At 45.8% G+C, this 24,301-nt stretch overlaps 1 protein-coding gene across 1 annotated transcript in view; it reads left to right on the top strand.

Moving 5' to 3' along the window:
* Positions 1 to 24,301, top strand: part of CCDC60 (coiled-coil domain containing 60) — a 161,958-nt gene that overhangs the window by 123,575 nt on the left and 14,082 nt on the right. Inside the window, exons 5-7 of the mRNA XM_040443743.1 lie at positions 433 to 540; positions 11,394 to 11,484; positions 17,573 to 17,807. Of these exons, the coding sequence (XP_040299677.1) occupies positions 433 to 540; positions 11,394 to 11,484; positions 17,573 to 17,807 (434 nt within the window). The remainder of the gene's footprint in view (positions 1 to 432; positions 541 to 11,393; positions 11,485 to 17,572; positions 17,808 to 24,301) is intronic.

Here is a 24,301-nt window from a genome sequence, read left to right as displayed (position 1 = left end):
AGTGTATTTATTATACTTTTATCAGGTGAACAGGTAGAGATATCTGTAGGATATGAATGTCCTTCAACCCACTTGTTTGCCTGAGTCAAGACCACTAGTGGTGGGACCCCATCCATTGTTCCCCCGCTCCTACATGAAAACCCCCCCATAACCAGCCTAGGGTCATCTTACATCAAATCACAGCTCTGACACCTGCTAGCCCAGCAACCTGGTAAAAGTTCCTTCATTTCTCTGAGCCTCACATTCCTCATCTGTAACATGAGCCCGTGAATATCTTCATGGGCCCACTGCAAAGGCTCGATGAGATGAGTTATGGAAAATACTTACCGTGCCTCTCTAACTGGAAGCCAGCACAACTGCCTCTGTGTCCATTATGGTGAAGGATGCAGTTCCATCAGGATCCCACTGTGCACCCCTCTTCTGTCTTTGCAGGGAGCCCCTCTTCCGCCAGCTCTGTGCCCTCCACTGGCTCCTGGAGGCCCTGACTATCGACCACGCCCACCATACTATGAAGCCTGTGATCACCTGCTGGAATCCAAAGTAGGTCTCGGCCCTTCAACCTGCCGAAACTAGCAGCAGATTGTGCAGTAGGGGAGGGCCTCCTATCTGTTCTTCCCCTCCTCTTGCTACTTTTGGTGGGTGGGTTGCTTTAGGAGTTTTCCGCTGTGCTCTGTGGGGCCAAGACAGGGGTCAGCTCGGAGCCAGGGCATACAGGCCATACAGGCTTGTGGGAGCTAACGGTGTGCATCTCCTCCCAGAAAGTCTCCCCAGCTCCACATTCACTAAAGTCACATTGGACGCTTGGAATCAACCAGCCATGCTGTGAGTGTTGACGCCATAGGGACTGGCCAGCTAGACCAGCACACCACTGGTTGCACAGCCAGGCTTCTCCCCACCGCTCTTCTTGGACCATGTCTCCCCAACACTATACTTTTTTTTTTTTTTTAAGATTTTTAAAATAAAGTTTACTTATTTTGAGAGAGAAAGAGAGAGAGCACCCGCACACAAGTGGGGAAGGGGCAGAGAGAGACAGGGGGAGAGGGAGAATCCCAAGCAGGCTCCACATTGTCAGCATGGAGCCCAACAAGGGGTTTGAACCCACGAACCATGAGCTGAGCCTCATGAGCTGAGCACGAACCATTCAGCTCATGACCTGAGCTGAAATCAAGAGCTGGATGCTTAACCAACGGAGCCACCCAGGCGCTCCTCCCCAACACTATTCTTTATTTGCTCTCTTCCTTTTCACTTTGTTCTTGCTTTTCTTTTCTTAAGGTTTTGTTTGTTTGAACATATATTGGTGTGGCTGTTTCTCCACTTGGACCCAAGGGAATACTCAGCGTTCAGGTCCTGAGCAGCTGGGCTGAAGCTCTGTGCCTGTGGTCTAGCCTGAGCAAGTGTTAGATGTGTCCCCACCAGAGGGGAGGGCTCATGCAAAAGCCTTGAGGCCACTATGGCAGGAACTGCATTGCATACAAGGCGGAACAAGGAACAGGCAGGCATGGAAGGCATCGGTTCTTTAAAGAGAGGCATGCTGTCTCTAAGAATGAGGAAAAAGGGAGGACTCCCTGACTTAAGGAATTGGGAGTCGCTTTGTGAAAATCCCATGCTGAGTGAAATAAAATAGTTCCCCGTCCTCCATAAGTGGGAACCCAACACTCCCGCCCCAATAAACTAATATGGCCTCTTTCTCACAGTCCCACCCCCCCTCCCCGCCCCACCACCAAGGCGAATTCAGAATTCAGACTCCGTTCTCTTCCTGAATCTTAATTAACTCCTTCCTCCTGAAGGTGTTTACCACCCACTCCCAAACCCCCTCCCTACCCCTGCCCTAATTCATCTCATGCACCAGCGCCCAGATAAACTAACATCAAATACAACCAGAAATATAAATCATGCACCTATAGACTGGTAACTCCAATTGATTCCATGTTTGGGGTTGGGATGAACTGAAAACTGTCATTTCCCTTAATGCTCTGGTTTATAACCTTTATTTTTTTAAGCAGCAGAAATCCCCCCCTTTTTTTAATGGAAACCCCGATAGTATAAAACAAATTTGTCAAAATGGAGCTTCTACACGAAGCAGGAGGTTGGGAGACCGGAGGGATCTAGGACCCCTCCAACTCTCTCCCATCCCCCACAAAGTACCCCAGGTATTTCCAAAATATCTCTGTGGTTCACAGAATTTGTTTGAAAACCACAGTCTTAAGGCATTTCCCACACATTATTTTTCCTAGAGGAATCCTCTTTTAAAGATCTGAGGTATGTCCTTCCTCCTTCCAGACCTTTCTAATGTCTTCCCCTTACTAATAGACTTACTTAAAAAAAAAAAACAACAGAATTGGAATCATACTCTAAATATTATCCTGTACATTTTTCTATTTTTCCCTTTAAAGTGTCTTATGGACATCTTTCCATGGGACATACAAAGTTTCCACATTCTTTTGACAGTTTCCATCATCCTGTAAACAGCATACCATCCTTCAATAAAGAAATGGTTACCTATGGTCTATGGTATGGGTGGACCATAAATTAGATAACCACTTCTCTATCGAGGGACACTAAGGTGGTTCCAAGTTTTTGCCATTTCAAACAGTACTGCGCAGAACATCCTTGTACATACATTTTGTACCCGGTTGAAAATATTTCTGTTGGCTAGATTCTGAGAAATGGAATTTCTGGGTCAAAGCAACATCTAATTTTTTTCACAGTTGATTGCTTAGATTCTAAGAAAAAAACACCCTCGGCCAGTGGACTTCTAATAGCATTTCATGTCCCCGAGCAAGCTACGAGCCACAACAATTTCGCCTCCAACATTTGGGCATCCATTCTCCCAAACTGAGGCAACAACATACTGTAGGCTTTGGCTTGAGAAGATAAAAAAGGAACATCTTCATTTCCTTTGCTTGGTTTTAGAAATGTGCCCAGAAATGTGACCCAGAATGTGCCCAGAAAGGTGTCCAAAATGGTTATCTGCGGTTAAAAAAAAAAAAAAAAAAAAAAAAAAGAGTGGTCACGTTAGGAGCAGCGGAGGCTCTACCTGTGACTTGTCATGGCAGAATTCCATCAGGGATCCATGGATGTCGAGCTCTATCAGAGCAGAACATGAACCAGATCAGCCTGACAGAAAAATACATCCAGAAAGATCCCTATGGGAAGTCAGAGTATTTGCTGGGGCTTGTTTTTTCTAGTGAACCATTTGATCCTGATGGTGATTTTAGTTTGGGGTCAGTGGTATGCCAGTAAATGTGTAATAAACAGAACAGTTCTCCAAGAAGGAAAAGCCATGCCAATATCCATGGTGGGCATAGTCCAGCCAAGGCTGATTTCAGGCTTACCAATGTGATGCCATTGAACCTGGGGCCGGGAACACGTTCAGTTCAGAACACGTTCAATTCTTGTGAGTCAGCATGAGCCAACTCCAGCACACCGTTTTTGGGGGTTGATTTTTTTTTTTTTAATTTTTTTTTTTCAACGTTTATTTATTTATTTTTGGGACAGAGAGAGACAGAGCATGAACGGGGGAGGGGCAGAGAGAGAGGGAGACACAGAGTTGGAAACAGGCTCCAGGCTCTGAGCCATCAGCCCAGAGCCTGACGCGGGGCTCGAACTCCCAGACCGCGAGATCGTGACCTGGCTGAAGTCGGACGCTTAACCGACTGCGCCACCCAGGCGCCCCTGGGGGTTGATTTTTTAAAAAAAATATATGAATCTGAGGGTGGGGGCTGGGCAGGGGGTTAGGTTTCCTAAAAAGTGCCAGAAAATCTTTTTAGTTAGCAAGAAAGGAGAAGGATGTTTTCTCTTTAATGCCTAAGCCCTATTTATGATGTTTCATCCTGATACCATAATTCAAATTTCCCCAAATCTTCAAATGCATTTTTTAGAGCCCAGAAGAATTAAGAGTGAGTAGGAACAAGCACATGGATGAGTTCAGGCTCTGCCACTTAGTAGCTATGTGACTTTGGTCACTTAACATCTCTGGGCCTCTGTTATTTCATCCATCATATGGGTTCCTGCGGGCCTCAGAAGAATTATTGTGAGCATCAAGCAAGATAAAGAATGTAGAGCATTTATCCCAATGACTGAGAGCACAGCCAAATGATAGCTATTCAAGATTAAAATCCCCATTTCAAAGAGCAGTTGGCTGTATGATTATCAATACCATTGAGACCCAAGGCAAGGAAAGAAAGAAACTTCTGAGCAGAGTTTTACCAACAGATGAGATCCATGTCACTGGAAGAATGAACAAACATACAGACAGAAAAAAAGCTAAGCAAGGTCAACCAAAATCTGGTTGCAAAAATAAGCAATCGCGGAATGACCCCAAGAGAGAAACACCAAACCTCTAGTTCTCCTGACTGTGTTTTCTAAGTTTCCACCATCAAGCAGCCAGCATCTCCTGCTATTCAAGCATCTGAAACACAAACCCTGAGCCCTGACACCCACCTTGCATTTTCCAAAAGGAAACATCCATCATCGGGGACCTGCAGGTCCCAGAGGTTTCTCTTCTATTAGGCATGATGATGGCTGTAGATCAAATCCTGCCCTCTTATGGATTTTATAGCAAGAAAGTGGGGTGGTTCAATACCTCAACATGGGCTTTCTCCAGGCAACAAACTTTTGCTAATTGGCAGCTCCCGTGCTGCAAGCAGAAGGTGATCTTTGTTAATTGCAGGGAGATCCCATATTTGGCTGGAATTGGTGGCTGGTTGGGTGAATGGACAGATGACAGATTCTAGGATGTCATACGAGTTGCGTCTGAGTCCCCCCTTTCCTTAGCGGGGTCAGGGAAGGCCTTCCCAATTTCATCATGTGGCAGTTCACACACATTATCATTTCCCAGCATCCTCATTAATCCCACGGCCAGCAGGAGAGTTTATTTCAATTGACAAGGTGATTGGGTCCACGAGAGAGCAGACACCGAGCTTTCAATAACAAATATGCTGATTACCCTTCTCTCAGAGACGCAGGCCTCTATTTTGGCAAAGTAAGACTTATTTTATATATAAAGGTACCCAAATTTTTATCCAAACCCTCAGGACCAGCTGTGTTTCAGAACTGCTTTTTTTTTTTCTCTCTCTCTCTCTCTCTTTTGGCATTTTAGAAAGGAAATATGGGGCAAACAGCATAGAAAACATCACACACACACACACACACACACACACACACACACACACACACACCCCAAGAGGACAGGGTAGCCAACTATCATCCAACACTGTATTTCTGCAGGAATAAAAAAAAAAAGAATGAATATTTACACTAAGTGTATAATAAAGATAAACAAAGGCCATCGTTAGCCTACCATCAGTTCAGGTCATGTTTTGCTGCCAAATAAGCTATTTAAAAACCTTTTTTAAGTTTATTTTGAGAGAGAGAGAGAGAGAGAGAGAGAGAATCCCAAGCAAGCTCATCAGTATCAGTGCAGAGCCCGATGAGGGGCTCAAACCCACAGACTGTTGGAAGCTTAACCAACTGAACCACCCATGTGCCCCTAAAAAATTTTAAGTTTATTTATTTATTTTGAGAGAGAGAGAGCTAGAAAAAGCAGGGGAGGGAGGGAGGGAGAGAGAGAGAGACAGAGGTAGAGACAGAGACAGACAGAGAATCCCAAGCACGCTCTGTGCTGGCAGAACCCGACACAGGGCTTGATCTCAGAACTGTGAGATCATGACCTGAGCCAAAACCAAAAGTTGGATGCTTAACCAACTGAGCCACCCAGGTGCCCCAACATTTTTCTAGTTTTCAACACCCTTTGGATTTTGGAATTGGATAAGGGTTATAACCCTGTGTTGGTATTGTTTTTTTCTAGAAATTAACTTTCCAAGGACTGACTAGAAAGGAATGGGCCTTTACAGAGAAGCAGCCAAGATGAGATAGATGCAAGCAACCATTACAAACCTTAGTGCCACTTTTCCCCAACTCCATTCACCCCCCCCCCCCCCCCCGCTATCTTCCCTAGTTCCCGTGGGAAAGAACTGGGCACACTCCTGGCCAAGCAGGGGAGTAAAGAGTTCCTGATTTACCTTCCAGGCAGGGTACAGCATACACCATGGGGTGAAGGTGTCAGGAGCTGTCCCCTGGACACACTCAAGCAGCACAATCATCTATGTCTTATTGCCTAGGACTGTCCCACTCTTAATCGGGGAGTCCAGGTGGGTATAATCCTGACTTTCATAAAGCAAGTCCAGACACTCGGGGCGCCTAGGTGGCTCAGTTGGCTAAGCATCTGACTTCAGTTCAGGTCATGATCTCACAGTTTCACAGTTCGTGAGTTCAAGCCCCGCATCCGGCTCTGTGCTGACAGCTCAGAGCCTGGAGCCTGCTTCGGATTCTGTGTCTCCCTCTCTCTCTGCCCCTCCCCGACTCACACTCTGTCTCTGTCTCTCTCTCAAAAATAGATAAACATTTAAAATTTTTTTTAAAAAGAAAAAGAAAAAAAGAAAGTCCTCACACTCAAGGGCTGGGCTGCCCAGGCACGAAGAACCTGCTGTTCCTTTAGAAAAACATGGAAGGCTAAAAGGCAACCACACTTTGATGTTTCAAATATGACACAGGCTCCTAAATCTACCTACTGTGTTATAATGAAAATAGCTCGCACCTGGGTGCTTCCGATGTCAAGCACTGCTCTGAGTACTTTACATCATTTGAGCCTCATTCTAACTGACAGATGAGGAAACTGAGGCACAGAAGATTTAAGTAACTTGCTCAGAATTGCATAGCTAGTAAAAGCTAGGTCAGAATTTGAATTCCGGTAACCTGGTGGGCCCAGCACACGTGCTTAACCACTAAATGGCAGTTTCCTCTGTTCCTAGCTAAAGCCCCAAAGTCCTCAATTAATGTAGGGCACAGTCTGGTGTCAAAAAGCAAAAAGAAAAACTCATTGCAAAGTAATATTTGTCAGGGGGCATCCAGGATACAAAAGGGACTGCAGCTTACCAAGATGATGTGACATGTGCGTGTGTCATTTTCTTTTAAGAAACAACAAAAAAAGGCCATTCTATACTTATGGCTTTGGTATTTAACTTAACATATGGGAACCGTCTCTCCATATTGGAACCACTTTTAATGACTGTGGAGTTTATCAACATATTTAACCAAGTCCTGTAAGAACTTTAAGTCTTTGCCAGATCGTCAATCTTGTGGGGGGAAAAATGCAGCATCATTCTGAAGAACATGCAAAAATAGCAGTTATTACATTTAAGTTGGTTTTCCCTTGTCATGTGCGCCCCCACCCCACCCCGGAAACTCTCATGTTCCTCAAGCCTGCTGTTTTCAGGCACTACTGGGGATACAGCAGTGAAGGAAACAGGTAACATCTCTGTTCTCTGCAGCTTTAGGGGAGCAGATAATAAACATGCAACAATCAAGATGCTGTGAGATAGCACCAAGGGTCACAAAGAAATTGACGGGGTGATGTGACAGTGGCAGGTTGGGGGTGACTTTTAAATTGGGTCATCCGGGAAAGACTCACTCGGGAGGTGACATTTGAGTGAAATCTTGGATTTCACCTGCTCTCCCCTCTGCACTGATTTAATTGCAAAATGCCTCCCCTGCTTTACTCAAGAGGACATCTCTGCAGGAGTAGGGGACCTTGGCAGGATGATGGGAGCACCTGTCACTAGGGCGGCGACCTGCCTGGGAGATCCTGGGAGCTCTGATCTCTGTCCCCTCCTTCCCTGGTGCACAATCAGCAGTTACCGCCGATCTCCAAACTCAGCCATGGACTCGTGAATGCATTCTAAACTGGTCAACAGGCTTTCCACTCTGAGAAGTAGGTGTTTTACCCCACATGACGGTTCGCAAAGGCTGAGTGAAGTATTTAAGAAAAACACTCTGATGGCCGCTGTGGAGAGACATTTCAAGTGACACACTCGGAACAAAATGTGCTTGGTGGGTACAGTTAAATGAGATGCGACGGGGCTCAACGCTTTCCTCCCTTGATTGCTAGCAAATCGGATCCCCCAGAAAGCTTCAGCAAGGGGAAATTATGGTCTGAAAATCGTAGCAGATTTGCCCCTATGGATCTGCCCTAGTGCCTCGTTCCCCACCATCAGCCCCTCCTCCAAGCCACACTTAGACCCCTGTTGACAAAAGCACACTGTTAATAGTTTAACTGTGTTCAGTTCTCTGTACAAGGCACCCAGCCAAGCCCCTAACAAGCCCCAAATTTCATCTTCACAGCAATCCTCTGACATACCTAATATTATTCCCTCCATTTTACAGATGAGGACACTGAGGCTCAGAGAGGCTAAGTAACTTACACAAAGACACGCCTCGGAAGGAGGGCAGGCACAGGACTCGAACATCCAGGCCACCTGACTCTTAAACCCACTGTTAACCACCAGCATGCACTGCTTTCCTGGTCCTATTGCTCAGAGAGACTTGCCTGAGGTCACACAAACAGTAGATCAGGGACATCAATTAGGTAAACTAAATTAAGCTGCCGGAATGAACAACCCTAAAATCTCAAAAGCTTAATGCAACACAAGTGCATTTCCTGGGCGTCCTACGTGTCATCAACATGGGGCTGTGCTCCTTAGTCGCTCAAGGACTCAGGCTGACAGGAGCTCCTTGTCAACATAAGCTTCCACCATCAACTTGGCAGCAGAGGGAATCTGCCTTGAGGGCTGGCCCTTAAAGCATCCACCCTAAACGCCACATTCAATCGCATTTATTTATTTATTTAAATATGAAATTTATGGTCAAAAAGAAAAAAAAGGTTAATCGCTTTTAAACAAAGCAAGTCACAGCACTACCCCTGTCCTCAAGGAGCCGGAAAGACCTGGGACTATTTGGTAAACAGCACTAATGACCACCCCACCAAGCCTTGGGAAGGACGGACTGTCAATTTGCTGTGCCCATCTCAGACAAGGTGTGCAGCCAGCCCCCTGTGGACAAAGAAACACAGGTGGTTTACTTCTTTTCCTGCCCCTGTTTGATCTTCCTTTTTTTGGTTTATTTGCTACTGAGAATGAAACATCAGAGAAACTGATTCTGTCTAACCAGGGCCCTTTCTTTATCAGTGGCTTTGCACGAGCAAGGGTGCAAGGGCTGTTTAAGATCTCTGGGAGCCTCGCTGCATTTTTAACTCATTTACCTGCTGCCTGGAGTCGCAATAGATTTCGGGTCATCTAGGAAGTCACCGTTAACAGAAAGCCTCCCCATCTTCCCGATCGGGCTTGAATATTTAAGATTTTGAAAGCTTGGCTGGGACCAGATTTAATTTTGAAAGGGGAAGGGGGTTGCTTTTGAACTTCAAGAAGAAGGCTGGAGGCACAGCAGGAGCTGCGTTAGTGAAAGGAAGGAGCCCCAAAGCCCTGTGGTCTTGAAAGAAACGCTCCAAAGCAGAAACTGCTAAAGCTTCCAGTTGGTGAGCCTTAAATCAGACTTCAAAAGCGCCGCTAGTTTAAATATTGTTTATAGGACTGAAGTATTGCTGTTCCTTCCTCTGGCTGGATTTTAAATATTCCCTAATTTGATTACTCGGGGGAGAAGCAGGCAGAACCAACGTTAAATGAGCTTCACTGTTAATTATTCAGAGGGCTTTTTATTGTGTAATCAAACATAAAGTCTTACAAAAAGCTTGAAGGCACATTCTCACCCCGCCCCACCCTCACCAGCCTGACTTCCACCTTGGCGTCTACGTATGTTTCCTGGGTTGTGTGGCTGTGGGCTGATAAATATTCAGCAAAGTCCTGCCAGGGAGGAGGGCACACCTCCCCCCCACCCCCACCCCCAGCCCCTGCTCCACATCTGGGCTGGTAAAAGCCTTCGATTCCACTACCCAGAGCCTTGTGCCATGAGAAGCCCGTCTTATGCAAGTTTGAGCTTGATCACCCTTTACCTCCTATATCTGAGCATCTCCCACCTCCCTCATCAGCGCTCAGCAGCCCCTGAGAAGTCTAGACCCCTGTCAGTGCCTCCCGTCATCAACCTGGTCTGGCCACCTCAATTCCTCAAGTCCCTGCTCTATACTAGATGACAGCCAGCCAAATGATTTAAAGGATGCCAGCCATCCAAAACCCTTTCTGCAGAGAAAAAGGAGATAAAGAAAGGGATGGGTGGATGGGTGGACGGATGGATGGATGGATGGATGGACAGACGGAAAGGGAAATCAGTGCGTTAATCAATCATTGATTGATAGGTAGAAGCAATTGAAAGAGCACACACTGAGTCTTCCTGCTTGTTTATCAACAGAGATCCACTGTCCTGTAGCCCCAAGTCCAAAATCCAAAAGGCTCTGGAAACAATTTTTCCATAACTCATTCTGCAGCAAGCTTTGACATGAACCAAACTGACTTGGTGGCACAATCTGACTTGAAGTTATTTACAGGTCTTTAGCCCACCTAGAGTAAATATTCATATATGTCACTGCAGAAATAGTAATGTGTCTGGTTACAGGATGCTGTCCCAGTCCCTGCTTCTGGAAGGATTACGTTAACATATGGCACAGGCAGCATATATCCTTCCCAAAATGCCAACGTGGCAACACATCTGGTCCTATGGGTTTCAGATGAGGGATTACAGGTACAGCACCAACAAAACCTGCTGGAGGCTCAGTCTCATAACCAGAAAGTTCCCAACCCCTGAGGGGAGGAACCAGGATTTAGGGTACCCGAAGTTTAGTTAACTGGGGAATGGTGGTGCTTTAAGAAAAGGAATAGAAAAATTGCAGTGGAAAATTAGGTTCAGGGCCCCACAGGGACCCATCAAGTGACAGTCATTAGTTTCACTGTAAATCTGAACCTGGGTGAGTGACCTGAGCACCCTCGCCCCCGTTTGTTTTCTCATCTGTAAAATGGGGTGACAATGACTGCATCGCAAGGTTTTATTGAGACAATTCAGTGAGAAAGCATCTTGCACGTAGCATCTACAGAGTTCTGCTCAATACGCTCCAAACCAGTGATTTTCATTGTGCAAAAACCTGCCCCTACAACCTCTCCACAGGCCCCCTCAGTTATACTCTCTCCATGCTACTCACAAGTGCCCCTCATGGTAGGATTCTTGGACACCACCGCAGGCAGAGATTCAGAAATGAACATGCCTTTCAGTTCACCCCCCAGGAGTAGCTGCAGACTTGCCCTGGAGTTTAGGAGAGGACCCAAGTCCAAATCGCAAACAAATGCAGAATGAATACAAATACATTCACCTCCCTCAGCCCCACCTCGTAAGCGGTGGTCTCTCCTAACCTCAATTTTCACTGGCAGGACCCAGCTATGGAGGACTGTGCCTCTCACTTCTTCACGCAAACGTGGGGGGAGTGGCGGGGGGGCGAAGAAACCGTAACAGAGAACAGCCAGCATCCATCATCCATTCATTGCATTTCCTAAAAGAACTTGTAGTAAAACCGAGGCTCTGGGAACGGAAAACTCATTAAGCTGTTTCTCACTCAGGGACCCGGGTGGAAGCAAGAGCACAATAAAAAAAATCAATAAGGACAAGTCCATGGGACAGAGGTGGGAGCACTTCGTGACAGCGCCTAAGGTAACTACCAGCACACGACGCTCTGGTCTGGCTACCAGCCCTGACTTGCATTGGGAGCGTTTTTTGCCAGTCTCTTCTCTGATGGGATTTTTTTTTTTCTAGTTGGTTCTCTGAGTGAAGAGAAATCAGAACCACATGCTGTTGGATGGTTTTTGTAAATTTTAATTAAAACGGCTATCTGGGGATTACGGGAGACATGACATTTGGCCAGAAACCACTTCACGGGAAAGGGGAGGAGCAGCTGCGGAGCTGTTCAATTACATGTCACCGGAAGGAAATGGACTCACCTCACTCCATGTTTTTAATCAATACCAGTCATTTCTCTCTCGATCTCTCACTCTCTTTTCAACTCAGCCAGAAAATAAAAAGTAGGTGATTCAACAGATAGGGTGTTATACAAACAAGAACGCGCATTTACCACCAAGGGAACATCGAGAGGTCTATTCTTTTCTCTCAAAACTATTCCAAACCCAAAGCTTCCCAAATTCATCTACCCAACAAACAAGCACCGTAAAGTAATAATGACAAGAGGTAATATTTATTTAAGTTTATTTATTTATTTGGGGGGGGAGGGGGCACATGAGTGCACATAAGTCGGGGAGGGTTAGAGAGGGAGAGAGAGAATCCCAAGCAGGCTCTGAGTCATCAGCACAGAGCCCAGTGTGGGGCTCGAACCCACGAACCGTGAGATCATGACCTGAACAGAGATCAAGAGTCAGATATACAACTGACTGAGCCACCCAGGCACCCTGACAAGAGGTAATATTTAGATAAGTAAAGGTAGTTGAAAGAGCAGGCACCTAGAATGTTTCCTACACCTGTGCCCTTCCCCACACTATGAGAATAATGTTTATCCCTGCCTACTTCACAACGTTAGTAAAGAACCTCAGGAAACACCATGCCAACTCACTTTGAAAGGGGTAGGGAGGCCTGGGTGGCTCGGTTGGTTAAGTGTCCAACTTTAGCTCAGGTCATGATCTCGCGGTTCGTGGGTTCGAGCCCCACATCGGGCTCTGCACTGACAGCTCAGAGCCTGGAGCCTGCTTCGGATTCTGTGTCTTCCTCTCTCTGCCCCTCCCCCACTTGTGCGCTCGCTCACTCTCAAAAATAAATAAGACATTAACATAAATTAAAAAAAAAGAAAATGGTAAAATGTTGATAATTATTGTGGTTATATAATTTTTAATTTTTTTGACATTTATTTATTTTTGAGAGACAGAGAGAGCACAAGCAGGGGAGAGGCCGAGAGAGAGGGAGACACAGAATCTCAAGCGGCTCCAGGCTCTAAACTGTCCGCACAGAGCCTGACACGAGACTTGAACCCAGAAACTGTGAGATCATGACCTGAGCTGAAGTCGGACGCTTAACTGACTGAGCCGCCCAGGCGCCCCATGGTTATATAATTTTTAGAAGCCACTTTTTAACATAATTGCAATGGGCCAGGTTCTATGCTGAGGAAATGCTTTGGGTACATTAGCCAGCTCTGCCCCAGGAGGCACAATTCTAATCCCCAGCTGGGAGAGGAGGAAGTTGAGGCTCAGAGAGGCTAAGTGACTTGCATGAGGTCACACAACCGGGTAATGGCAGAGCGAAGAGTTAATCCTGGGTCTGTTCATGAAACACTGTTTATTAAACACTGAGCTCGTCAATGGGGCGCCTGGGTGGCTCAGTCGGTTAAGCGTCCGACTTCGGCTCAGGTCATGATCTCACAGTTGGTGAGTTCGAGCCCCACGTCGGGCTCTGTGCTGACACCTCAGAGCCTGGAGCCTGTTTCAGATTCTGTGTCTCCCTCTCTCTCTCTGACCCTCCCCCATTCATGCTCTGTCTCTCTCTGTCTCAAAAGTAAATAAACGTTAAAAAAAAAAAAATTAAAAAAAAAAAAAAAACAACACTGAGCTCGTCAAATGCATGTCCTCCATGGTGTCACGATTATAATTGCCCCTCATGAAGAGTTGCACTATTTTCTTGCTCTTTCATCAGGGTGTGCCTAGATCTGAGAAGTAGAAGCCTTTATTTTTTATCACATAAAGTTGCTATGGAGACACTGTGTACATCTGTCTCCAGAGATGAACAGAAAAAGCAGCAGGAACCACAAACTTAAAAAAAAAAAAAATGTCCTCCAGGAATATTCATGACAAAAATTGCAACAGGGGACAGTAAATCACCACACTGGAACTCTCACAAAATTGAATTCCCTAGGAAATGTATAGGTCACATTCTAGGCTGAAGTGTGGTCCATTCTGAGGACAAGGGAGCACTGGATTAGGAGTCAGGAGACCTAGCTTAGCCACGGTGACCCGGTTCACTGTGTGGCTTCAGACAAGTCCTATCCTGTCTCCTGACTTCAGTTTCTGCGCCTCTAAAATGAGAGCTTTGAAAGAGGGGCTGCAATCAATTCCCACAGCAACTGATATTCTTCTGTGTGTTTAGAGCTTGTCAGTGCCAAGATCATGTTTGTGTAAGAACCAGGCAAACTGGGTATATGAAAAAAATCTGGATGGGTGTAATGCATTAGGGAGTGGTGAGGTCTGTGGCAAACAGGGATATGCCTGCTCAGCTAAAGGGAAGAACTTCTGCCCAGCTCTAGCCATTTTGCCACGTGAGAATGGAAGTCTGGGGCTTATCATTTTTCAGAGAGACTAATAACCTAGGTTGCTATATAAAAACCTCCCCAATTTGTAACATTCCGGGCAGTTAATCATGTCCCCACCCCCCCACCCCCCCACGGGCCGCCAGTTTGAAACCCTTTGCTTCTGAAAAAGTATAAGGAATCACTCAGGGAAATATTTTCCTTTGTTGCCAAAAGCAGTCCCTACTGAGGTGGAACACAGCAGCTGGTTAACACTGCTCCTGAGTGAAATATAAAAAATAGGGAAGAAGCATTTGGGGATTTAAGTCAATTCAGACAGAGTCAGTTCAATAAAGGGTAAGCAAGATGCTGAAACTGCCTGTCACATGTTCCCCTCACATTTTATTTTTCTGCCACTCTCAATTAATCAGAAGTGTCAGCCCTTCACTTCGGATTTCCTGGCTGAGGTTGTTAATTGAATTTTAATTAATGGCAACTTTAGGAGCACAAAATGAAATCCTAGCCCAAGGAAGATCCACACGGAGCTCTGGATGCAGAAAGCTCCTTGAGACCACCCCAGTCTATTCTCTTTGTTTTGTAAATAAAGAAACTGAGGCAAGGCTGTGGCTTGCTCAAGGCCCCTCTGATGTTCATCCCCCTCCCCCCACCCGGCCCCGGGATCCAGGTCCAGTGCTCATTGCCAGACTCCAGGCTGCCCCTGGGACACGATGTGTCCAGCCTTCATAAATGATGTTGATCTAAAGAGTCTGGTTTCCAGAGCCAGGAATTCATATTGTGCCAGAGGAGACCGGATGAGGTGACTTCCACATATATTATCCCCAGTTGCAATGTCAGGACAAAGGGGATGCTGTGTCAAGCTCCTGATTGGACAAAGGAGAGAACATGCCCCCTTGGAGATCTGGGTAAACCCACCTTCTTCTTCCCCTGTGCAACCAGGAAGACCCTCCCCTCTTCCCAGGGTGGAGGGCGAAGTTCCACCTGTACTCATGGCCCCACAAGGCAGCCACCAAAAAATTACTTCTGCCCACATGCCGTGGACTCCATGATACGAATCCTGAGGGACACAACTCTCTCCACCCTGTTAGCTATTTATTAGATGTTGGTGTGGCCTCAGTGCTGTCTTTTCTTCCTATCTGCTTTCTGAAGGTATCAAACACTATGAGTCTGATTGAAAGATGACCTCAGTCTTCCCTGCAGGAGCATTCATTTTAAAAGTTCGTAAATTAAGGGGCGCCTGGGTGGCGCAGTCGGTTAAGCGTCCGACTTCAGCCAGGTCACGATCTCGCGGTCCGTGAGTTCGAGCCCCGCGTCAGGCTCTGGGCTGATGGCTCAGAGCCTGGAGCCTGTTTCCGATTCTGTGTCTCCCTCTCTCTCTGCCCCTCCCCTGTTCATGCTCTGTCTCTCTCTGTCCCAAAAATAAATAAACGTTGAAAAAAAATTAAAAATAAATAAATAAATAAATAAATAAATAAAAGTTCGTAAATTAAAAAAAAAAAACATAAATACATAAATAAATACATGTTCTCAAATAAAACTGTTTCCATTCATCGAGCATAAACTATAGCCCAGGGCGCTATTGAGCTCTTACCCTGGAGCAGCTGAGGACCTACTGTGTCCCACTGTAAACCTGGTATTTTCATCAGCATGGGATCAGGGGAATTTTCTTTTTTTTTTTTTTCTTTTTTTTTAATTTTTTTTTTAAATTTTTTTTTCAACGTTTATTTATTTTTGGGACAGAGAGAGACAGAGCATGAACGGGCGAGGGGCAGAGAGAGAGGGAGACACAGCATCGGAAACAGGCTCCAGGCTCCGAGCCATCAGCCCAGAGCCCGACGCGGGGCTCGAACTCCCGGACCGCGAGATCGTGACCTGGCTGAAGTCGGACGCTTAACCGACTGCGCCACCCAGGCGCCCCTCAGGGGAATTTTCAATGCCACTGAGAAAAGAGCATTGCTTAAAGTATTTTCAAGCAAGGCCCAATAATTAGCATCGGTGTTGACCTGACCTGGATTTGAATCCCGGCTCTGCCACATGCTAGCTGTGTGTGACCTTGGGCCAGTTAGAAACCCTCTGGAAGACTTGGGCCATGAGTTAAACGAAGACAGGACCCTACACAGTAGATTCAGAAGTGACATCAATCATGCAAGCGGGTGAACACACACACACACACACACACACACACATGTGTGCACACACACGCACCGGTAACCCATCCTGTCTGACTCCTTTCCTCCCAAAAGTCCACATTTCCCTTACAGGGCTTTCTCTACCTACCCCTTACTACCTTTGAGGGCTTGTCACCTAGACCCTTCTGTCCACCACAACCATGGCTCTCCTTCCTCCCACAATGAGTGCTATCTCATCAGACAAATCTGCTTCCCCGATATCCCACTTCCTAAACGTCAACTATAGAATTTTCTCCATCCTACATTCTTCAGAAGATTCCAGCAAACACAAATCTTCATTGTTGGAGGGCCTGGCGTCAACTCAGTGGAACAAGAAATTGATACATGCAATGTGGGGTCAAACCAAGAGGTAGCTGGAGAAATGAGACCCATCCTCCCACAGTTTAAAAATCAACTCTGATGATTATTACAAAAGAAAAGTCAAAAGCTCTTCTGGTCCCTGGTAATATCATTAGAATATGCGTTTGGCTTCTTGCGGTGACTACGTGGACAACCATGGCACTCACTGAACAGAGTAAGTCCCATAATGTTTGCTTCAAACAATACACATTTTAGGGGTGTCTGGGTGGCTCAGCCAGTTAAGTGTCTGACTTCAACTCAGATCATGATCTTGTGGTTTGTGAGTTCAAGCCCCATGTCGGGCTCTCTGCTGACAGCTCAGAGTCTGGAGCCTGTTTCAGATTCTGTGTCTCCCTCTCTCTCTCTGCCCCTCCCCTGCTCACACTCTGTCTGTCTGTCTGTCTCTCTCTCTCTCTCTCTCTCTCTCTCAGAAATAAACATTAAAAAAAAACTTTTTTAAATAAAAAGATTAAAAAAGGGCGCCTGGGTGGCTTAGTGGGTTAAGTGTCCAACTTTGGTTCAGGTCATGATCTCGCGGTTTGTGAGTTCAAGCCCCGTGTCGGGCTCTGTGCTGATAGCTCAGAGCCTGGAGCTTGCTTTGGATTCTGTGTCTCCTTCATTCTCTGCCCATCTCCCGCTCACATTTTGTCTCTCTCTCTCTCTCTCTCTCTCTCAAAAATAAACATTAAAAAAAATCTTTTAAAAAAAAGATTAAAAAAATCATACACATTTTAAACTATCTTGATTTGTGACAGATCCAGGATACGTCTCATGGTGTTCAGAAAGAGCCAAAAGAAATTCACATTCAGAGCCAGGTTTTCACTTTTTCTTTCTTTTCTTCTTTCCTTCCCTCCCTCATTTATTCTTCTCTCTCCCTTCTATCCGCCCTCCTTCCTCCTTCTCTCCTTCCTTCCATCATTCTGTCCTCCCTCCCTTCTTTCTGAGACCCCTCTCTCTTCTCTCTTTTTTTCAGACCAAGAAATTCAAAATTCCTATACTGCGTGTCACCAACCGCAAGCCAAGCTGGCGAGGCTCCACCCTCAGTCTGTCTCGGACCAGTGGGGCATCATCCCCCCAGAGCAGTATGATGTCCATGAACCCCGGCTCAGACGAGCCCCAGAGTGTGATCACCCAGGCAACAGGCAGCAAGGACATTGAGGACAATGAATCCTCTTCGACCAAGCCTGACGAAGAACCTCTCCATATCAGTAAGTCGTACCTGAGATCTGAACAATCTGCCTGGACTCTTTGCCTTGAAGCTAGACATCAAGAACCCCTCCTACTCCACCTCCACCCCCATTCAGTTAAAAGAGACACAGGGGTCTCCTAGCCCTGTTCAATTTCCTCAGTCCCCTTTGCTTTTCCCCAGGGGAGACTGGAAATATACTCTGTACCTTGGGTTACTCTGAGCAATTTCTCCTCGAGAGACAGCCCATGGTCATCAATTGCTCCTTTTAAATTTCTAATAATGATAGGGGCGCCTGGGTGGCTCAGTCAGTTGAGCATCCGGCTTCGGCTCAGGTCATTATCTCACGGTTTGTGAGTTCGAGCCCCGTGTTGGGCTCTGTGCTGACAGCTTGGAGCCTGGAGCCTGTTTCAGATTCTGTGTCTCCCTCTCTCTCTGTTCCTCCCCTGCTTGTACTCTGTCTCTCTCTCTCTCTCAAAAATAAATAAACATTAAAAAAATTTTTTTAAATCCTAATAATTATATTTTATTGAGCCCAACTTATATAAAATGTTGTCACTTCAGCATGAAATCAATATAAAATTATTAATGAGATATTTCACATTTTTTCATACTAAGTTTTTGAAATGCAGCATTGACTTTTTAAAATAACTTTATGGAGGTATAATTTGCATACCATAAAATTCACTCTTTTTAAATGTACAATTCAATGACTGTTAGTCAATTTACAGAGTTGTGCAACTATTATCATAATCTAGTTTTAGAACATTTCAATCAAACCAAAAGAAAACCTCATATCCATTGGCAGTCTCTCTCCTTTGCCACCCCATGGCTCTAGGCAACCACAAATCTACTTTCTGTCTCTAGGGATTTGTCTTTTCCAAGTATGTTATATATGGAAGTTGTATCCCTCTGTGACACTCGTCCCCGCCTCCCCCTGCTCTGGAAGATGCATTTTCAGTGGTTCACAATCTGGGGGACACAGGTGCTTTAGAAAATCTATTAAAAACTAGGAGTCCTGGGGCGCCTGGGTGGCGCAGTCGGTTAAGCGTCTGACTTCAGCCAGGTCACGATCTCGTGGTCGGTGAGTTCGAGCCCCGCGTCAGGCTCTGGGCTGATGGCTCGGAGCCTGGAGCCTGTTTCCGATGCTGTGTCTCCCTCTCTCTCTGCCCCTCCCCCGTTCATGCTCTGTTTCTCTCTGTCCCAAAAATAAATAAAAAACGTTGAAAAAAAAAATTTAAAAAACTAGGAGTCCTCTCTCCATAAGAAAATTTATACACACATATATACATAGTTTTGCATACTCTTTTAGGTACAGCCTATGGACTTCCACCAGATAGAATCGTAACTAGATTCCATAAGTCATGCAAAAAAAATTATTCTCAGAACTTTCTGAGTTGAGCTTGTATAGTGAAAGGAGATAGGAAAGAAGGGATTTATGCAGAAAGAGAGAATAGAAGAGAAAAAGAAAGGATCATGAACGAGCTGGCCAATGCAAAATTATGGACTCTGGTGCATGGACCCCTTCCCACCACATCTCCTGTGTCCTCTCAGTGGTGCCCAAGCGGAGGCCTGTCTTCTTAGCCAGTGTTCTTTCAGACCATCTAGAATGCCTGTGGCAACCAATGCTGGGCTGAGCTAGGCTGAGCTGAAAAGAAGTGGGTGTAGGATAGTTTCAAGGAGGTTGAATAAGAGGTCAAGGTAGACCAGAAAGCCTGATTGAGGCCCTAATCATCAAAACAAAGAATGGACAGAAGGACAAAGCATCCAGTAAGTGGTCAGGACTCAGAGTAATGACTGCCAATGAGAAAAATTCCCACCCTTGTCAACAGGGTGAAAGCCATGAAAATCCATGAAAGGCTCCGAGCCCTGAAAAGCTGTTTGCTGAACAGACTATCTAAGATAGTGAGGAACCAAGATCAGCCATCAGCAGACGTATGACTCTTATGGATTTCTTGAACCTTCTTTCATTCAACACATATCTACTGATCAGCTACTGAGCACCTGGAACTGAGGATTATAGTTCCTGGCCTCCCCAAGCTTATGTTTTAGAAGGAAAAAGCAGATTATAAACAAAACTGCAAATATCAAGTCAGTTGCAGATGATATGTGATCAGAAGATAATAAAACAAGACATGGGCCAGAGAGAGACCGTCGGTGGGGATGAGGCTAGTTTAGCCACAGTCACCAAAAAAGCCTCTCTCAGCTCTGACCATTTAGGCTGAGGTCTCAGGATATGAAGCCGGGGAGGGAGGCGGGAGTCAGAGTGGGCATGGCCTTTGTAGGGTAAGGTAAGGACTTCAGAATGATCTCAATGGCAACAGGAAGTCTCTGGGAGGTTTTCAGTACAGGACTAACCAGATCTGGTTTTCTCTTCAAGATGTCTGTGTGGTTATCAATGTTATATCCATGTTGTGTGTCTTTCAGCCCCAAAAGCCCTGCTGTTAAGTAAGAAGAGAAGTGTCCCCAGCTCCAAGAACTGCCTCAGTCCAGAAGTGGCACAGTGTTCCCCAAGAGGAAGCAGGCATGCCGAAGGAAGGAGGGGGTGGAGGGGGAAGGTATCTGTGATGAGCAGACGGGTGAACAGTGCCACCTCTCCAGGCCTCTGAGACACCGCAGACCTGTCCCCAGTCGCTGCCTCCTAACCACATCTAACCAGCTAACTGGTCCCCTCAGTCCTACCTCCTAAAACTCCTTTAAACCTTCTCTCTTCATTCCCGTCGCTTTCATCTTCGTTTAGAGATAGAAAACTGAGGCGTGCAGGCTAGTTCCTGCCACTTACATTTTAATACAAAGGTTTTGTTTTAAAAAAAAAAAAACTGGGGTGATATTCTAAGATTGAAAGATTTTACATAAAAATTTTGATTAAAAACCCACCACCACCACCACTGTGGCAAGAGTGGACCCGCAACCATGCACTACATCCAAATGGAGCTGCCCCTCTTAGGGGGGGCACGTGCTGGCTAGTTTTCCACAATCCCCACCACTCCCTATTACCCCCAATCATTGCTCCCAATTGGCCAAGTGCATGGCCATTTATCATCTCATGTGCCCTACTATTTTCCTTAGAATAAGGATGATGATGATCATGATGATGATGACAGTACAAGAGTTAATGCTTAAGAAGACTTTTACGTATCAGGCACTATTCTAGCTTCTACTATATACATACTGTATACATATATAAATTCACACTTATGTGTATGTATATATTTGCATGTAAATTCAAAGAGTCCCCACAATTTTATGCCTTTTTGTAGATGAGAAAAGTGGGGTACAAAGAGATTAAATTATCTGACCAAAGTCACACATCTAATAAGTGATGAGGCCAGAATTTGAACCCAGGAAATCCAGTCTAGCCCTCAAGTCACACAAAATTTGATTTTTCTTACACTAGCTCATGTCATCCATCCCGGTACCTGACCCTTCTTGGTACCTGAGTTTGGAACCCCCAGGTCCACAGTCTCATTACCTCTCACCTACATGACAGCAACAGCTTCCTAGTCTCCCTGCTTCCTGTCTTGCCTTCACTTGCCCATGGATTCTTCTCCACGTTGAGCCAGAAGGAACTTTCTAACTTAAAAATCTGACGTAGGAGTGCCTAAGCGGCTCAGTTGGTTAAGCATCCAACTCTGGATTTTGGCTCAGGTCATGATCTCATGGTTCGTGAGTTCAAGCCCCCCATCGGGCTCCATGCTGACTGTGCAAAGCCTGCTCGGGATTCTCTCTCCCTCTCTCTGCCCCTCCCCTGCTCACTCTCTCTGCCTCAAAAATAAATAGATAAACTTAAAAATAAATCTGATGCAGTGTTGCCCAGCTTAACATCTTTCAAGACTCCCCACTGCCTCTAAAACAGTGCATCTGATCTTGTCCCAAGCTGTTACAATAGGCTCAGCTTTCGCCACTTCATACCTTCCACCAGGCACTCCAACCTCACCAAATAGCTTTCCTCTTCTTAAACAATGCTCATTCTCTCATGTTGTCCTCTGTCTGCAATGCCCTTTAACCTGTGACACTTTAGTCTGGTGGACTCGTAGTCAACCTTTAAGACCCAACTCAAATGTTCCCTGTGAAGTCTTCTCTGACTCTCCTGGGTTCCCTCCCTGTCATTTCCCTTAGTACTTATATTTGGTTTTACGGAGTACTTAATTTTAACTTACAATTGTATCTCAGTGTATCAGGAACTCCTTTTGGCTAGATACAGCAATCTGAAAAATAGTAGCTTAAGAAAGATATTTATATTTCTTACAGATTAAAAAAGACCAGTCCACAGCTGGTATGGCTCCAAAAGGTCATCAGGAAACCTGCTTCCTTCTGTCTTTCTTTGCCATGATTCTCAGCATTACTTTACGATCTAAAATGGCTAGAATGCCAGCCATCACAGCCACATGCTAGGCTGGAAGCAGAAGAAAGTAGGTGAAGTAGGAAATTGCTCACTCCCAGCTGAATTGAAGCAATCTTTTCAGAAGCTCCATACAACATTTCTACTAAACTCTCATTGCCCAGAATTTAGTCACAGGGGCACACCTAGCTGCAAAGATGTTGGACAACAGGTCTAGTAAAGGCTTACCCTCACACACATAAAAGCGCGCGCGCGCACACACACACACATACACACACACACACACACGTGCGTGCGTGCACGTGCACATATTTCTATTACTAAGGAAGAGGGGGGGAAAGGAATGTGAGCTCCCTGCTGGTGTGGAACAATGACGTCTTATTCACCTTGAGCCTGGCACACTGCAGGTGCACAACAATGACCAGGAGATGCGTTTCCACCAGATATCTATGTCCCAAAAAGAAAGTCTTTCTATTTCCACCTCCTCACCCTTCCCCTCTATTTATACGTTATCCTCATCCCATTTGTCAGAGCCTTGACAAAAGTAGATTAATTTCCCAGACTTTCACTGCCTTCTAAAACCTTCTCAAATTTATTCTGAATTCATGAATCCTATTCTGAGAGACACCATTTGACCAAGGTCTAATTTCCAGGGCTGGCTGCATAATGAAGTCTTTGTGGAGGCAAATCACTGGAGACAGCAGGTTGTGGCCTCTCCATGGACTGATCCCCTCCCCAAATCAATGGCAAGGGGATTCTCGAGAAATCAAAGCCCAGGCCATTCCTGCTGCCAGTCTTGAAGCTCCCAGTCTTGGAACTGTAAGAGGAGAAACTCACTTAAATAGCAACCCAGAAAAGATGCATCCCACGGTGGCTAACGTTCCCCCAGAACCCAACCCCATACAACAAAAAGACCTCCTCCATTTTCCCCTAAAGAGGAAGGAATGAGTTTTGTCACTCAAGAGTGAGCTGTGTGGACAGGCTGTAGATGGAAGGTGGAGGACAGAAGTCAGAATTTTTTTTCTTTGGCGGTGTGATTTAGCACTCGAAAACACAGGATGCCATTGTCTGTGAGCAATGGGTAGTGTCCTCTCCATTGCTCTGGGGACTCAGGACTGAGCAGGTTCCTCTGAGTGTGGGCATCCATTCCAGGACTGTCTTCCTCAGGGAAACCCTATTTTGTGGCACCTGCTCCCCTTCCAAACAAGTATCTTCTCCCAGGTAGCCATGAGGCGTAGATGTGGGCCTCCAAGCCCCCAGGCTTTATTCTAATTCATATGTAACCAAACTCAGGTACATGATGAATGGAGCCTGATTTTGGTTGGGCACCAGACATTCCCAGACGCATTATCGGCAAGCAGAAAAAAAAATTTTTTTTTCGGTGCATTAAGTGAGCGAGGAGCCTTCTATATGATTCTCTAGGAAAGCTGCCTGACATGCCAGGTCACTAGGGTCATTTGCTGGTATCCACCCACCCCTAGGCTGGCTTGCTTGTGAGTGAGGGCAGGAGTGGGGGAGCAGTCAGATGTTGCTCCTTGGTTCTGAGGAGATGGGAAGAAAGTGGAGGAACCAGCTACAGGTGCCTTACTCATAGGCTTCTAGACACTCACCAAGGATTCTGGGATGTGCAGCAGTAGGGGAGGTGGGTGTGACAAGACAACGAGGAAGATCAGATTCAGGTAAAATGTAATCATGCCCTCAAATTACTGGGAAGATAGATTACTTGAGAATGAAGAAGGTGGAGTAGAAAATGGCTGAATGAGGGTGTTGTTCACAGCCTAGATGGCTCCAAGGTCATTGAAGAGGAGCGCCCTTGCCCTAAGCACCCACTGACTGCATTCATAAACAAGGCTGGATACAAATGGCCATAGCAAGCACTGGGCCTCACTCTTCTAGGTATGGCTTTTAAGACCTGCACTTGCGTTGACTACAGGCACCTGACAAAGGGTGAAAAGGGTCCCCACTGGCACTGTCCTCCTTCACTGAACCCCCAAATCTAGCTCAAGTTCTTCCAAATTCTTCCCTCTTTTTCTCTCCTTAGCCATTCACTTATTTACTCAGCAAATGCTGACTGAGAACCCTCGATGACAAGCACAGTGCCAGGTACTTGTAAATCTGTATCCATATAAAACATGTAGGATTTCTACTGTCCCACTCCAAGTATAGTTCATTTT

This window comes from Herpailurus yagouaroundi, unplaced genomic scaffold (genome assembly GCF_014898765.1).
Source record: "Herpailurus yagouaroundi ecotype Mexico unplaced genomic scaffold, PumYag 191, whole genome shotgun sequence".
NCBI classification, from domain to species: Eukaryota; Metazoa; Chordata; class Mammalia; order Carnivora; family Felidae; genus Herpailurus; species Herpailurus yagouaroundi.
This window is presented reverse-complemented; position numbering and strand designations above follow the sequence as displayed.